Genomic DNA, 15900 nt, shown 5'->3' on the forward strand with positions numbered 1-15900 from the left:
TTTATTATAGTATTTATTGTCATGTTGCAGATATTCTAGACAACCTACGGCCTGTGTCCCCAAAGCTGGTATTGCCAGGACATATTGAGCACGTGGTAACACCCTTGTCACCCCTGACATCACACACTGGTGCTGCTGCTCCTAGCAGTAATGCCAGTGATCAGCGATTAGTGGCAAATCAACGGAACTGTGAACGATTTCTAAAAATAAATGTTCGCCATATCACTGATGGACAGGTAGGATCCCATGAAAATTATTTTCAGTGTTGTTCACCCCTGTAAACATATTGTATATAGTGTATATCGGTGGTTATTAATGTGTAAGGCAATTGATTCCGTTCCCACCTCACAAGTTTGTGCTTTGATTGATTGATTGATTTATTTAACATCCATAACTGTTACATTATGTACAATTGGACAAGTCAGTTTTTTATAAAAAAAAATATATAAGATTAAAAACATCACATCAAATGACTAATAGTATAAAAAACCATAGAAAAATAACATAATAAGTCCTTTAAATATGATAAAACAGTGGATGAGTATAATTAGGCAACAAAAGCTAAACTATAAATTACATGCAATAGCTAAAATAAATTACCCAAGTATCTTTATTCTATTATTGAGCTAATTCTTGTAAAAATATTCTTGAAGGGAATAAAAAGCTTTGCACAACAAGTAATCCTTTAATTGACGCTTAAAAACCTTGAACTCTTGAATACTTCTTATTTGAGAGGGCAAGTTATTATACAATCTTATTCCCATGTTAATGACACTCCTTTTGCAACGTGAGGTGTTACATGGTTGGACATACAAATTCTGCTTATGTACTGTGTTATAACCGTGCACATCTGAATACGAGATGTTATATATCCTATTTTTCCTTAAAAAACACAACGTCTCAAAGATATACAATGAAGTTAAGGTTAAAATTTTAAATTCACCAAAAAATTCTCTACACGATACCCTGTTATTGACTCTTTTGATCAGCCTTAAGCATTTTTTTTGGATTATAAATACAGTTTGAATGTCCTTTTGACCACAGCCCCAAAAAATAATCCAACTTGCATCCAACTTGGTGTTACCAGTTGTAGAAAATTAGAAATTATTACACTGGGCTAGGTTCCAGTGGTATAATATTGTTACTAGGTTTTGTGAAAATGGATCAGTTGTTCCAAAGTTGAAAGGGGAACACAGATACACATGCAAGCAGCATGGTGAGCTCATAAGCACATTTTTAATCATTGGGAAAGGAAAGTAAGCTATAAAAAACATCAGACAAAAGGCGGTTTCAGTGCACATAACACCTCATTAAATTCTTTAGAATTTGATGAGACATTTGTAGATGCATGAATGTGCTGATGAAAGTGTTAAAATTGTCTTTTATCTAATAATGGTAATGCCCAGTTTTGGGATGTACTGACATGGTACTGCTTCCAGTTCTAATGTAAAGTTTGAATGTGTATGTTTTTTAATCATGGGGAGAATAGTTAATACCTTTGCTTAATGGTGGAAAATCTGCACACTGATTTTTGTGTGTCTTCTTTCAGGGTGTTGTTTGTGGTGTGTTGCTGGTCACACCTAATGCTGTCATGTTTGACCCCAATGTATCAGATCCTCTGGTCATCGAACATGGACCAGAGTCATATGGAGTCATTGCTCCTATGGAGTTTGTTGTAAATGCTGCCATCTATTATGATATTGCCCATATGAGAGTGGGACATACATCTGATCTGCCAAGGTAAACACTGAAACTACTGAAATTTCTGAATTCAGTTAAATGACTTTGTAACATTTTAACATGAAGGAAACAGTTTCACAGGGAAAGCCGTGTAATCATTATTTATGCTATGCCTATTAATATCTGTTTTTTCGAGGCTTTACATAACTTTAATCGCTTAGCGAAAGGATTCCGTTCAGTTCAACCCCATTTTCATCATCTTCTATTAGCATTAATAACAATGACAACTTTAGATTGTTTTATTTATAAAAACATGGTTCTAAATATCTAATGTATAATGCAATAATATGCTCTGTATTAGTTCACCAATTACAAAGTTTCAACAAAACTAGTATGAGGATGGGTGAAAGTTAGTCTTCTGTTTTAGAGGATCAGTCTTAAAAATGTAACTAGATGTATGAAAGAAGCAGACAATCACACTGTTACTCTGTATGTATATGCAGAAAATTGTTTCATCTGTTCAGTATATGTATGAATATAATTCCATGGTCCAGGAAAACTCTAAGGAGAGTCTCATTTTCCCAGTGGCCCATTGTGTGACATTAATGTTTCTCAAATATTAAAATTAAAATATTTCATGAAATCCTCTAAGGGGTTCTGATGATGGTATATAATACTCAGAATTACTGTGTTTTTGGACACTCTCAATTGTCAGGTATTCTAGAAACTAGTTTCTAGAAAATCCTCATTTATAAAGAGAGAGTTTCATTGAATTTCTTTTGTTGTGAAAGGGAATTTTAAACTCAATAAAAATGAAAAACAGTACATACTACATGTGCTCTGCAGATTTGTAAATTCCTTTGTGGTATGAATTTTCATACTAACAGTACTGCTGCTATTCCAGGTCTGATGTTCCCAAACCAGAAATTTACCATGCTCATGGAAGTCGCCACAAAGCAGCATCTTCTGCAGATAACCCTCAGAACTCTCCAGGCAAAGACTCGTTACTAGTCAAAGATGAAACATTTCCTGAATTGGCACGTGCACGCTCTTCTTCTGACAATGATGATGAAAATGAGAGTGTCTGTTCATGTGGAGCCAGTGGTCGTGAAGGTGATGCCTTTCCCAAGGCTTTTGAGCGTGACCTAGTTACACCAACCAATCTCATGCTTCTGTCCTCATCAGACAATGAAGCTTCAGATGGCCAGAAGGAGAGCAGCAGGCAAGTGTCCTTTGAATCATCATGTTCTTCTGTCCAGCATCAGAAGAGTCTTTCAGATGGAACAGATGGAATAAATGCAAAGCTCACAGAAGGAGAAAAGATGGAGGATGCAGATGATGACAAGACACCTGTGGATACATTTCAGATGCTTGAAGAAAGGAGGAGATCATGTCTGGATCATCACTGGGCCATTCCAAGTGTTGACAGATCATCAGTTGACAAGGAGAATGGTGACATTATGGCCACATATGAGGAAAAGTGCAGCACCTCAAAAGCTGGTATTTGTGAGGATGTTGCAGGAAGTGATGAGACTGACAGACGAGGACAGCTAGTGAAACTTAGCTGCCATGATTCTGGAATTGACATTAGAGATACTGGTGTTTTAGATTCTATAGGTGCTGGGTCTCATGTTCCTCCTGGCCAAGTAGAACCTGACCCTGTTTTACCTCTACAAAAGAAGGTGTTTTCAGATGCGGAGATTATCAACGCATCCCGTAATGACTGGATTCCACCTAAAACTGTTGCCCAGTTGTCTTCTGTCACAGATACAGTAGGAATACAGAGTGGTGATGCTTATAATAGGAAGAAGACATCATCAGTGTCATTTAGCCTGGATTCTAATGCTGACAATAGTGGAGAAGGCACAACAACTAGTGATGGAAAAGAAGGAACTGATGAATCTGGACAAAAATCTGATGATCCAGAAAAACATGAGAGCCGTAAAAATAAGGTAAAATGAATTGTGTTCAATTAACTTTATTTATAGACTGCAGTTAGCATCTGCATATGTCAGTCGCTAGTGAAGTCCTGTCATCATTCACAAAAGTAAGATGTCAGAGAACTGAAATACTTGCTACATTATTAGACAGCTAAAACTATTGAAACTTCTAAATACAGAGGGTTTCACCTCAGGCATTATGGATTCCTTGTCTGTCTGCAGTCAGGAAAATGTTTGTCATGAGAATGAAAGAATGTTCATCTTAAATGTATATTTATTAAGTCTGTCAATAATGCAACATTCATTAAAATATTCACCATTTAACACTAACACAACATGTTTCGGTCACAGATGGCCATCCTTAGGTGTTTCAATGCGTCACAATGGCCGTCTGTGGCCGAAACATGTTGTGTTAGTGTTAAATGGTGAATATTTTAATGATTTTTGCATTATTGACGGACTTAATACATAGACATTTAATTAAAGATGTGGCACAAGATGCTGACATACAGAATGTTCATCTTTCATGTATTGAAAGACATTCATATTCCAGAACTTTGGTTATGAAATCACCCAACTTGTCAAGTTGCAGACATTGAAAGAGGTGTCCTCCAACCTTCATCAGATTCACTTAGTTTTCTGTGATTTCTAGAATAACACAGATTTTGATCTCTTAATGCCTCCAGGAAGCTTAAATTATTTCTGTCTACAGAAATAACATACACTGTCCCTTCCTGTCATACATTTTTTGTAGTAGATCAGTTTTCTGTGGTATTTATTATTGCCATACTCTATTGAAAATATAACTTTCTTGAGCTGATTATTCAAATAAGGCATCCTCAGTTTGCTCCACATACCACTTTAATAAAAAGTTTTGTTGGAAGTGGATCTCCTTCAGCCTAAAGTACACTACTTCCTTCATGTAATCCAGAAGCTACCAATTTAATTTACAAATAACATCTGTTATATCACTTTTGATGAAAATGTCAGCAATGAATATTTTCTGTTCATGTCATACAGAGACAGAATCACATAATTCTTCATGTGGCATTTGAGGTTCTCACAGTAGTGATTGTGAAGAGTTCTATTTTCTGGGATATAACGCAGTTGTGGAGAGTTTTATTTTATGGGATATAACACAATTGTGAAGAGTTTTATTTTATGGGATATAACACTGTGTAGTTCATTGATAGTCACCTGACGTTTGCTCCTAGCTACCTGCTTCATGCTGCTTTCTAGCTTGACCTTATCTTTTACCCTGAAAACGGAGGCAACGTTCATCTGACATGTTGGTTGGCCGCAGCAGACTTCATGGCATTATATCCCAGAAGACAGAACTCTTCTCATAATTCATTATTTATATAAAAGTGAGAATTTCATATTTGTGAAGATTCATAGTCATCTGAATTATAAGACAATGCAGCCTTATTGGTGGGTACCAGCATTTCAGAGGAATGTACTGCCTGCATTGTCTGCCCTCAAGATGGATGCAGTTAGTTCCTCTGAAACCCTGGTACCCACCAGCCAGTATGCATGTCATAACTCAGAAGACCACAGTATGATCATCAGTTGTGTGTTACCTTGGCAAAGGTATAACTGAAACAAAGTATGATCACTCACGGAACACATTATGATGCAATAATAATGTAAATCAGAGACATATAGTGTCTTACACTTGTAGGGCTCTACGAAGTTCACATTAATAAAATTAAAATCCTGAAGAATATCTAATATTGCTGTGTTATCAAACAAAATAATCTTAATGAGACAGTTATTTAAGCAAACACATACTTTTGTGTTCAGCAACTCATATTATGTATTTTAAGTCATATTTTTCTGTTGTTTTTTTTTCTTTTTATTCTTCATTCATAGATGCTGAAACGGTTGTCCTACCCCTTAGCATGGGTGGAAGGCTTAACTAGTGAAAAGGATGAGAAAGAAGCTTTATCATCTGTACCGAACTCAGCTGATAGCCAGCATCACTCGTCAGTGTTTTCTAAGGTGTTCTCAAGGCAAGTATTTGTCTCCAAAGATGATTCTGAAGAATTGTGTGTTTAATAAAATAATGTGGTTTATAATATGTCACTACCACCCCAAAAGTAGTGTGAAATTTTTTTCATGGTAATGAATTTCTGTTCAAGGTACATCCATATTGTAAACATAAGATATTTTGCTAGAAATGTTTTGAATTTTTTGTATACTTGTAAATATTTAGGTCATTAGTTTTTAATTAATGTGAAGAGTTAACATATTGGTCTTCAAATATAAAATTGCATGAGAAGCCAGAGTAGTTGCTACATTTATTAGGTGAATAATTAAATAAACATTTGTTTTAGTTTACTTTTAACTATCTAATGTCACGAGGTCCTTTTTTGTATTTTTAACTTTGACTACAACTATACTGATTTAAGTTGGCCAGTGGCTGAGGTTAGTTTTTTCTAACTGATCCAACAGAGTAGATGCCTACCATTCTTTCACCTGAGGATAGAAACAGATCCAGTATCCTAAACATTGTGATCTTTAGAATACCAAATAATGGACTGGGTTCAAAATTTTGTAATCCCATCTCTCTTATGGTTTAGATGCTGATACCAGATCACAGGCAGACAGACAGACATGACCTTCACATTTTAATTTTTGCTGTATAATGCAGGTGTTAGAGTGGCATTAAGTTTATCCTATATATGCTAACATAATATTTCACTTTATATAATTTCTGAAGAAGATTCAATAATTAATATTATTTTGTGTGTAATTTCCCCTTCTTTATCAAGGCTTCACGGGAATTTTTCTTTCATTCTATGATATGAAGCTCTCTTTGTCCAGATTTCATTTAGATTGTCTCCTTATCCATTCTTTTTAATACTTTCTATGAGCAGTACCAGTAAAACAGTTCCTGAAATTTCATAAAATGAAGCTAGTTTAGTGTAAATCAGGGAATGGTGATATGACCCCCATGAAAAATACTTGATTTTCAGTATGATGAGTGTTGAGCTCTTGTATCTAGGCATACAAAATTTGATATGGTGGTATTACAAACATTTCTGAAACCTTATTGTCTGAAACATTTCATGACAGGAATTGTTGAACTAACAAGATGGAGTTCAAGTTTGTTATCATGATTAACTCCAAAATGGTTCAGTCCCATGAAGTATTTCATCTCTACATGTGTTCGACTCCCTGGTCTTACATTCAAGCATCCAACTTAAATTACTATTATAGATTTTTAATTAATTTCTTATACATTAGAATTTTAATTATTCATATCCTGATATTGCCCCTACCGGTTACTACTTGTCCCATTTTAATTCTACTTTAATCATGTATTCCTGTATCTGTTATCTGCCATTGCTCTTCATTCTTGCATCCTACTAATCTCGTTTCTGTATCAGTATTCCTAGACCTCTTGTTAAAAATCTGGTCCATCAGAATCTTAGTTCCTTCAGATCTCTGTGTATAGCTCCAGTCTTTTTTAACATATGGGACATATCCCATTTTAATTGTTTTTCCTAACCTCCTGCAGTCTCCAGACTTCAATTTTGCACTCCGCTCCTAGATGCTTTATATAATTGTATATATTTTTCCACTGTTTTTATTTCCTTAAGCTCCTGTAATGCAAATTATCATATGAGTGAGGCTATCAGTTTAGTGCCACATGAAATTCTCTTTCTTCCAGATGCTCTTTTAATGCTGTACAGTGTTCTGAGCCTCTCTCATATCATGATTTCCACATTTTGCTTTTCCATATCAACATATCTTTCACTTATTCTTATCCAGACACCCTTATCATTACTCCTTCCCTTCTCTGAAATATCCTGTGCTCAGCCTTTCTAATTCTTGTTTAATTCCACTTGTACAGTTGTTTTATCTAAACATACACCACAGAATTATTAAATGCAATTTAAGCCCTTAATTTGTCATCTTGGTGGTCTCTGCAGTAAACCATAATAACTGGCTGGTTAACAGAAAATCAGATGATATGAACAGGTCTTGGTATTTGATTGTCAAAGTAAGCTGTCAGATTTTTTACTTTTAGTTTATAAAGTCAGAATTCTACATCCCCAGTGTAATATATGTATATAAATACAGATTATCTAGGGAACAGAGCAATGATGTTAAATCTGTTACTTGACATTCTGTCTTCATGTTGTTATGGCCAGGAATATAGAAATTGTTACAACCCATTAACCCCCTTTTTGCCCTCTCTATGTTGATGACTCATACTGTGTGGTAATGTACTAAATGGGATATATCAGTGTTTCGCTATCGGTAGCTCCAACTGTTACTTATTTGGTAGAGTATGAGGCCTTGTTTTGCTGTGTCCCATCATTGTCCTACTTGTTGTTATCCAACCATAACCCTGCAGCTCGCCAATCAACCTTGTGAGTGACTTCAGTACGGGTTTGTTCCTGACCAAGACTCCCAGCGAGGAGAGTAGCAAGTCCCCAGGCCCTGGGCCACCACCTCCAACCCCAGCCCCAGATATTGAATCTGCTCCTGATACTCCACAATTGAAGAGTGATCCAGGAACTACAGCTGCTGCAATGGGGATAGGGGTTGGTGGGTTCTCCATTGCCGACACGGCTGGAGCCATTATGAGTGGTGTGGGGTAAGCCTTGTAGACCCGTCTGATGTCTGTTTTGCTCGCAGTGGTTCACATTGGTGTGTCTTGAAGTGTTCTTATATGTCTGACAGGTTTGATTGGTTGGATTTGCTGTCTTTTTGTTACAAGATACATGTAGTTATGTCAGTCACACTTGAAAATTGTGGAAAAGATACATCACAGACAATGGCCACCCTTCACTTGAGCCTTGGTATGTTCCCTAGTATGCAGTACAACTGTGTTTATTTTTTCTGATACTGAAAAGTGATGAACAGGAGAGTAATTCTATGATTTTATTTATGTCCATACAGCCAGTATGTATGTATGCACAGCTATTGAAGTACTCTGTGTCAAAACTTAATACGATGAATAAGTGTTGTTCAACAAGGAGATGTACATATTTTATATGTAACCTGCCAAAGTCAAAGTCACATTGCGACTGATGGTCGGTCGGTCGGTCAGTCAGTAAGTCTTGGTGTTGAGCCCCATCTGGGGCTCATGATCAAATATTAATTATTACCGTTTGACAGTTACGGTCTTGTTTCTGTGGGGGTGCCCTCTCTGACAAGAGGACGGGTCTGTCTTTTGTATATGCTGCTGGCCTTTGCCAGTGTAGTCTTTCTCGGGTCTGAGTCCCTTGGGACTCCCGACCATATTTTACTGTCTCAGAATTGAGACCTCCCTTTTCGTCGCCTCCTAGGGTCACAGTGCCACCTCCACACGGGGAGGTCTCTTTCTGTAGAAACATGTGTATAAAGAACTCTCGTTTTATAGTAAGAAAATTTCGGTTTGTTGAGGTTGTAGACTTGGAGGTGAAATGGGAGCAGTGTTTTATCATTATTATCAGTTCATAAGTTAACAAGAAAGTCATTGACTCTCTCTGTCCTTTGAATAAACTAAGTTGCACTGGATGCAGTAGTGGATGCAGGTACCAGGGCCCTGGCTTTCCTAATATTGTGTATAAATTGTGATGTTGCCTTTGTTGTTTGGATGTCACTTGATGTTATAGGATCAACTAAATGATGCATGGTAATAGACACACAGTCTTTGTGAGAACTCTGTGTAGTTGCTAAAGTAGAATTATACCTGGTGTTGCAGTGTTCTGTATAGTTTTGTTGTGGAACTTCCAAGTACAACATAATGTTTAACTGTCACTGGGAATCCTGATTCTTTTTTATGTGTAAAATACTTATTGTTATCCATTTTTTTTTTCTCTTTTTCACTCCATCTGTGGCCTAATTGCTAGGCAGTAACATTTCTTTGTATAATGTAGTAAAGGCAGTTTGTATCCACCATTGTTCTGTCAATTTTCAACTTTAATTTAGAGTTGTGATCATTTTCCTGTTTCTCACAAATTATGGGACACTGTCACCTGAAAGGACACCTCTTCAGAATGAGATTGACAAATATTCCAAGTTATGAAAGATGCCTAGAAAAAGATGAATCAACCACACATATCCTATGTGACTGTGAGGCTATAGCTTACACAAGATTTTGTCACCTGGGTCATTACTTAATGGAGTTAGATGACTACCAAGCTGCCCCTGTAAGATACTAAACTTCATTTGAATTGTAGGATTGTTGAAGGGTTGAAATAGAGGGGAATGCACAGTAGATCATTGAAGGGTATGGTGCAATGGCTGGTTTAGGCCTGTCCCTGATGCAGTCATTCATTCATTCATTCATTCACATCACTTAAAAACAGAAAATTGGTCAGTGGGAGTATATATGCATAGGACTGTCATACTAAATAAGCAGTTTCATTATTTCAGTAGAGTTTATTTAAAGAAAACCTGGGTGCTTTTGCTGGTATGTAACATTATACACCTTGGTATCATGAGACAGCTGTGTTATTGTAATTCATGATCTGTGTTAAAATTTGTATGTACCATAGTTACCACTAAAATCAAAGTTTAAAAAAAAAAACTCACATGTGATGCATTTTGAAGTTATTACTTAGGCACTAGAGGGATGTTATGTTGATGTGCATGTCGTACCAGATGCAAGAAAACACAATCTTTCACTGTATAACCAACAATACTTGAATGACAGTGATGCAGTAATCTACCAGAAATGCAAGTTACTGATTAAAAAATATATATGTACCTGTAGTAGTGATATGATAATGCCAGAAGATGGTAATATATGTCAAAACATGCCACAAGCAAATTTTGTATACAGGGTATAACTGAAAGGTGCAGACAAACTTTGGACATAACAAAACGAGAATAAATGTTCATAACAACATGTATTCAGAAACATTTAATTTGTTAATTATAGATGAAAGAATACTTTGTAGGTACCAAAAACAGTTCAGCATTAATATGTGGGTGGGGATTGTTGGCGATTGTTTGGTAGGCTTACGTGTTTTGCCTCATCAGCTTACAGGCAACCGCTACCGATATCTCCTCTTACATAATCTGTCAAAGCTAATGGAAGATGTACCACTGGCAGTCAGAGCACAAATGTGTTACATGACACGATGGTGCTATGGCACATTTTAGCCATGCTGTGTGAGTTGTTCTCAATAACGCCTATCGTTACTGATGGATAGGTAGATGAGGACCCACTGCGTGGCTGCCACACTCTCCAGATTTGAATCCTCTGGATATTTACCTGTGGGGACACCTAAAAACCCTTGTGTATACAGCTTCTCTTTACTATGAAGGAGCGCTTCACCATCACACTGTGGATGTCTCTCAGGCCATCTGCAACTACACCAGCATCTTTGAACAGATGTGGCAGTCCATGATGAGACTTATTGAGACTTGGATCAAATTACCTCTAACTCAAAAGGTCTTTTTGGATACACGTTGATGTGGTCATTTTTGCATGTGTTGGTATGTGGAACTTGTGCCCAACGTTTGTCCACACCTCTCATTTACACTTTGTATATGAAAAAAGTGTAATATGAGGTATATAATAGGGCATATACAGCATATAATTTTAATTTGAATGTGAACATCGACATGCAGAAAATAAAATAAGAAATTTAGATGATGGTAAATTGCGTCACTGACTGTACATTTGGTAGTATTTTTAATTCCCTATCAACACATCTCTTATTTAATGGCTAACTATAGGTAACAATGTTACAGGGGAGTTAGATTGCATTTGGGCCATGCCATAACTCAAGCTGTTAGTCGCTGGCTTCCCACCATGGCGGCCCGGGTTTGACCCTGGGTCTGGTTAAGTGGGATTTGTGGTGGACAAAGTGGCGCTGGGGCAGGTTTCTCCGAGTACTTCGGTTTCCCCTGCCAATCTTCATTCCACCAATTGGTCCACAATCACCTTCACCTATCATCTGGGGCTGGTACAATAGGCCAATAGTGGCCGCAGTACAAGGGACTTAGTCCCATTCCACTGGCAATAAAAAAAATAGATTGCATTTGTTTTCCTGTTATCTTCTCCTGTAAGCTAACAGTAAATTCTCAGCTAGATGAAACTAATCTTTTATTTGAAAAAATGTGGATTATTACCCGAACAGTGCAAAGTTTTGTCAGTGGATGAAACAGTGATTCCATTTCTGATGAAGCTTCACTTGTGTAACCACATGTTAAATTGTGCTTCATTTAATTCTTTGAAGTTCCTCCTACTAATTTAGATAGTATATACAGAGTGACTACATTGTAGCCTGTTGTAATTTCATAGTTTATGATCATCATGTGAGTAGTGGATACAATTGTAAGCAGTCCTCTAGTGGCTGACTTTTTCCTTCTATTCAAGGCATGGGAGACAACACTGCAGTTATTGTTTGTTACTTCGATGTGGGCAGCAAATATCATCATTAATTTTACAAGAAGGCTGCATGATTTTGGAATTGTGATTTTCTTTCTCTATTATGGAATTCTGAAATATTAAGTGCCTGATCTTTAGAATATAATTTTTTTTTTCCAATTTTAACATTTTAACATTAATTCTTCTGCCATAGCTAATAGATACTGATAAACCTTCTTAATATTCGTGTGCCCACATACAGTTTTGTGTCTTACAGTTAAATGTGAAGTGCTCTAGAGTACATTTTTGGGTGCTTTCCTTATCATTAGTTGTCTTTTCAAAAGTATATGTTATTTTGCAGTAAATCTGAAGGCTAAGTACTGAATTGTTGCCATATTCCAGGTCCATATTCCTACTGATGTGAAGCCTGGAAGCTGAAAAGAAATTTCATCTTAACATAATTTAGTTTTAATTCACTCTTTAGTTTCATTTCCCTCATGTTAGCTTCGATTCACAATGAACACCCCTGTCACTTTGCTGCTTGCACTCCCATAATAGAAAAATGTGTGTTGTTCCACTGTCTTTATCTCTTTTTTTTTCTGTACCTTTTTTATTTATTTTTTTTGAAGTCACTTGGTTTGTTTCCCTCACACTAGCTTCATTTGACATTGCATACACCTGTCACTATGCTGCTTGCGCTGCTATAACAGAAAAATATGTATTGACTGTCTTTTTCTCTCTCTCAGTCTGTCTATAGCCTTTTGTTATTAATTGTGTAATACTGGAAGGTTGGACTGTTGATCTATTGCTGTCTGTTATGTCCTCTGTTATTGCTACTGAGGACTGCTGTTTTACATTTTATGGTATGCTTTTGTGATTTTTATAAATGTGAGAGCTGAAAGCAGCTATTTGCCTTTTGCTGTCATTCAGTTTAATTGTCTTTCGGCTGATACATCACATTATTATTCTATAACTAGACTGATGTGATCAAGCATTCTAATTCTGGGGCCAGATATTTCTAGAAAGAGCACAGAATTTGCATTACATAAAAGGAGAGAAAATATTATGCCTCTTGAGAATTTTGAAAATAGTTAACAAATCTATGAAATATCATGGTGTGTCAGTTGATCATGGCTAATTACAGTGAAAAATATGTTTTATTTCAGTTTATACTTCATACTATATATATATTTTTGACATTTTCAGTGGAGCAGAAATTTGTTGCCTGGCATGCATACATATAAATATAATTTGGTTGGATGGTCAAGCCCGTGCATTAGTGAAAAGTTTGGGCTTTCTTAACAGCCAAATATGCCAAAAGAATATAAGGCATAAATATTTCTCAAAAAACTACACAGTTTAGTACAGTTGATTGGATTTTTTTTTCTGTTAACTAATTTTTCATTTAAAGAACACAACTTTCCATGCCAATTTTTTTATACCAGGAGGACACACGTGACAATTATCTGAGTAAATTACTGAGTTAATTTAAAATGCTATAAATACCTGACATTTAAATCACTTCAGAAAAATGATGGTTGTTAAAAATATGTCAGATTTTGAAGAAAAATTGCTACTGCCCTGAAACATTTCACATACATTAGTGTCTTGGGTGATACAGTATATGAATATATAATGTATGTTAAAAATATTGAAAGCATTGATTGTAGAATGAAAGGAAAGTAGCTTTATGGTGTTAGAACCTGTCCAGTGTATATTCAGTTATTCAGTATTAGAGGGGGTAGGTTTCTCCATGTACCATGGCTAGTAGTCTATTGTACGTCCCCCTTTAATTTCTACTGTCGCCATACCCTACCGGTACTGGTGCTCGCTATCTCCCCTTTCTGCCAGCGAGGTTGGCCCTCTTCTGGCAGTGGTACCTGATAACTTTCCCATCTACCGGAGGCATTGGAAACTACTTGGGCAGGAAACTTTTTGCCTAATTTTGCTCAGAGGTTTCCTAGAGACATGAGGATCTTTTACGTGCCGTAAATCTATGACATGGGACCCACGGCTGAAAGTCCCTCCTGGAGGACTTGTTCCCTGAATTTTTCCACCCTTAAAAATTCCACAACCTCCGCCGGGTTTGAACCCGCGTAACTTGAGTCATGAGGTGGGAACGTTACCCCTAGACTACGGAGGCCGCTTTGTTCGGTGTATAAGTATATTCTTCATGCATATTTGGCTTTGCCTAAGAACAAAAAGGCAATGATCCAGATAGATATTTGACTGAAATTTAAATTAAGGATGCAACTGATGTTGGAGTCCCAGTAATGCCTTAACTTGAGTCCATTGTCATTGCTTGCACTGGCGTATGTTACACCATTATTTCAGTAAATATGCATATACTAGGTGGTTCAAATATGACCGGGACTGATTTTTTTGTAAACAAGCCGCACTGCGCAGCAGCTGTGCGACCTTGAGAGAGTGAAGCCACAACCTCCACCCTCCCTCCTGTTAGGGTTAGAACCTGTTCAGTCCTGTCTGGAAGTTGCTAGAGTGATGAGTGAACAGAAGGTAACCGCGGAGCATGGAACAACCCATTGTGATCAAATTCCTCATTGGAGAAAACGTCCCGTCCACTGAAATTCACCACAGACTCAAACAACAGTATGGGGAAGAGTGTCTCTCATGGACCCGTGTGTTTGAGTGGTGTAAGTGCTTCAGAGAGGGCAGAGAGTGCGTGGAGAATGAACCGCATGATCGTCAGCCGCGAACATCCGTCACCAAGCCAAACATTGATCATGCAGACGCACTTATTCGTGAGAATAGGCACATCACTATCAAGGAACTTGGAGCAATGCTGTCCATCAGTGTTGGTAGTGTAGAAGACATCATGAAATACCACCTGCACTATCGCAAGGTGAATGCAAGGTGGGTACCACGCACTTTGACGGACGTGAACAAAATGGTGCGCATGCAAGTTGCCAGTCCTCTCCTACAGCAGTTTGAAGATGAAGGTGATGCATTTTTGAAGTCTGTAGTGACCACCAATGAAACGTGGGTGCACTACTTCATTCCCGAGTCCCAGCAATCATCACACGAGTGGCGGCATACCAGTTCTCCCAAACCCAAGAGAGCGCGGAGGAGCCGTTCGGCAGGAAAAGTTATGGCAACGTTCTTCTGGGACTGGCAGGGGGTTATCCATGTAGACTTTCTGACAGATGCCAGAACAGTCAGTGCAGCTTATTACTCAGTCCTCCTGCCAACAGACGTGAAGGAAAAGATCTGATCCAAGCAGAAGAGAGGTGGAAAGCGGGTAGCCTTCCTTCAAGACAATGCACACCCCCGTACGGCCAAAACAACAATGGAAACCCTTCGGAAATTGAAATGGAACCTTCTGACACATCCGCTGTACAGTCCTGATTTGGCACCAAGTGATTTCTACCTGTTCGGAAGGCTCAAATCAGACTTGCAAAGCATGCGGTTTGTGGACGATGCCGTCGTCCAGAATGTTCGGAAGTTGATACGCCGCCAACCACAAAACTTTTTTGAAAAGGGCATCAGGATGCTTCCAGAACGTTGGAAAAAATGTGTTGACTCTGGAGGGGAGTATGTTGAAGACTTAGATGTGCAAGTAAGTGTTTGGCAATTTTGGTTTAAAAAAAAATCAGTCCTTGTCATATTTGAACCACCTTGTATATACGTAATATATGAAAATGTCATAAGTTTCCATATTGGAGTGAAACTGTACTCCATATATATTGTCGCGTATCGGGCGTATATCGCGACAAATAACTTCACGATGTATTTGATGTAGCGAATTTTATTTCACATTCGCACTTACAATCACCCAAATTACAGATTTACGATTACTGCTATCTGCAGTATCACAATTAGTACACTCCAAATGCCACAATACAACTGACTAGTTGCTGGCTAACTCGGCGGTAGCTCCAGGACTCACTGGCTGACTCAGTACAACTCTGTGAATAGCCTTCGCTGCGCCTCATGTACCCT

The 15900-nt window shown here is 37.6% G+C and overlaps 1 protein-coding gene across 12 annotated transcripts in view; it reads left to right on the forward strand.

Moving 5' to 3' along the window:
• LOC111875648 (oxidation resistance protein 1) overlaps window positions 1–15900 on the forward strand; it is a 394105-nt gene that overhangs the window by 284797 nt on the left and 93408 nt on the right. For 10 of the 12 annotated variants that reach the window (XM_023872059.2, XM_023872061.2, XM_033750161.1 and 7 more), the window contains 5 exons: window positions 31–236; window positions 1550–1740; window positions 2585–3632; window positions 5493–5632; window positions 7987–8229. In XM_023872059.2, coding sequence (XP_023727827.1) covers window positions 31–236; window positions 1550–1740; window positions 2585–3632; window positions 5493–5632; window positions 7987–8229 — 1828 coding nt within the window. The remainder of the gene's footprint in view (window positions 1–30; window positions 237–1549; window positions 1741–2584; window positions 3633–5492; window positions 5633–7986; window positions 8230–15900) is intronic. The other 2 variants (XM_023872057.2, XM_023872060.2) reach the window with 1 other exon arrangement.

Source organism: Cryptotermes secundus, unplaced genomic scaffold, assembly GCF_002891405.2.
Source record: "Cryptotermes secundus unplaced genomic scaffold, Csec_1.0 scaffold297, whole genome shotgun sequence".
Lineage (NCBI taxonomy): Eukaryota > Metazoa > Arthropoda > Insecta > Blattodea > Kalotermitidae > Cryptotermes > Cryptotermes secundus.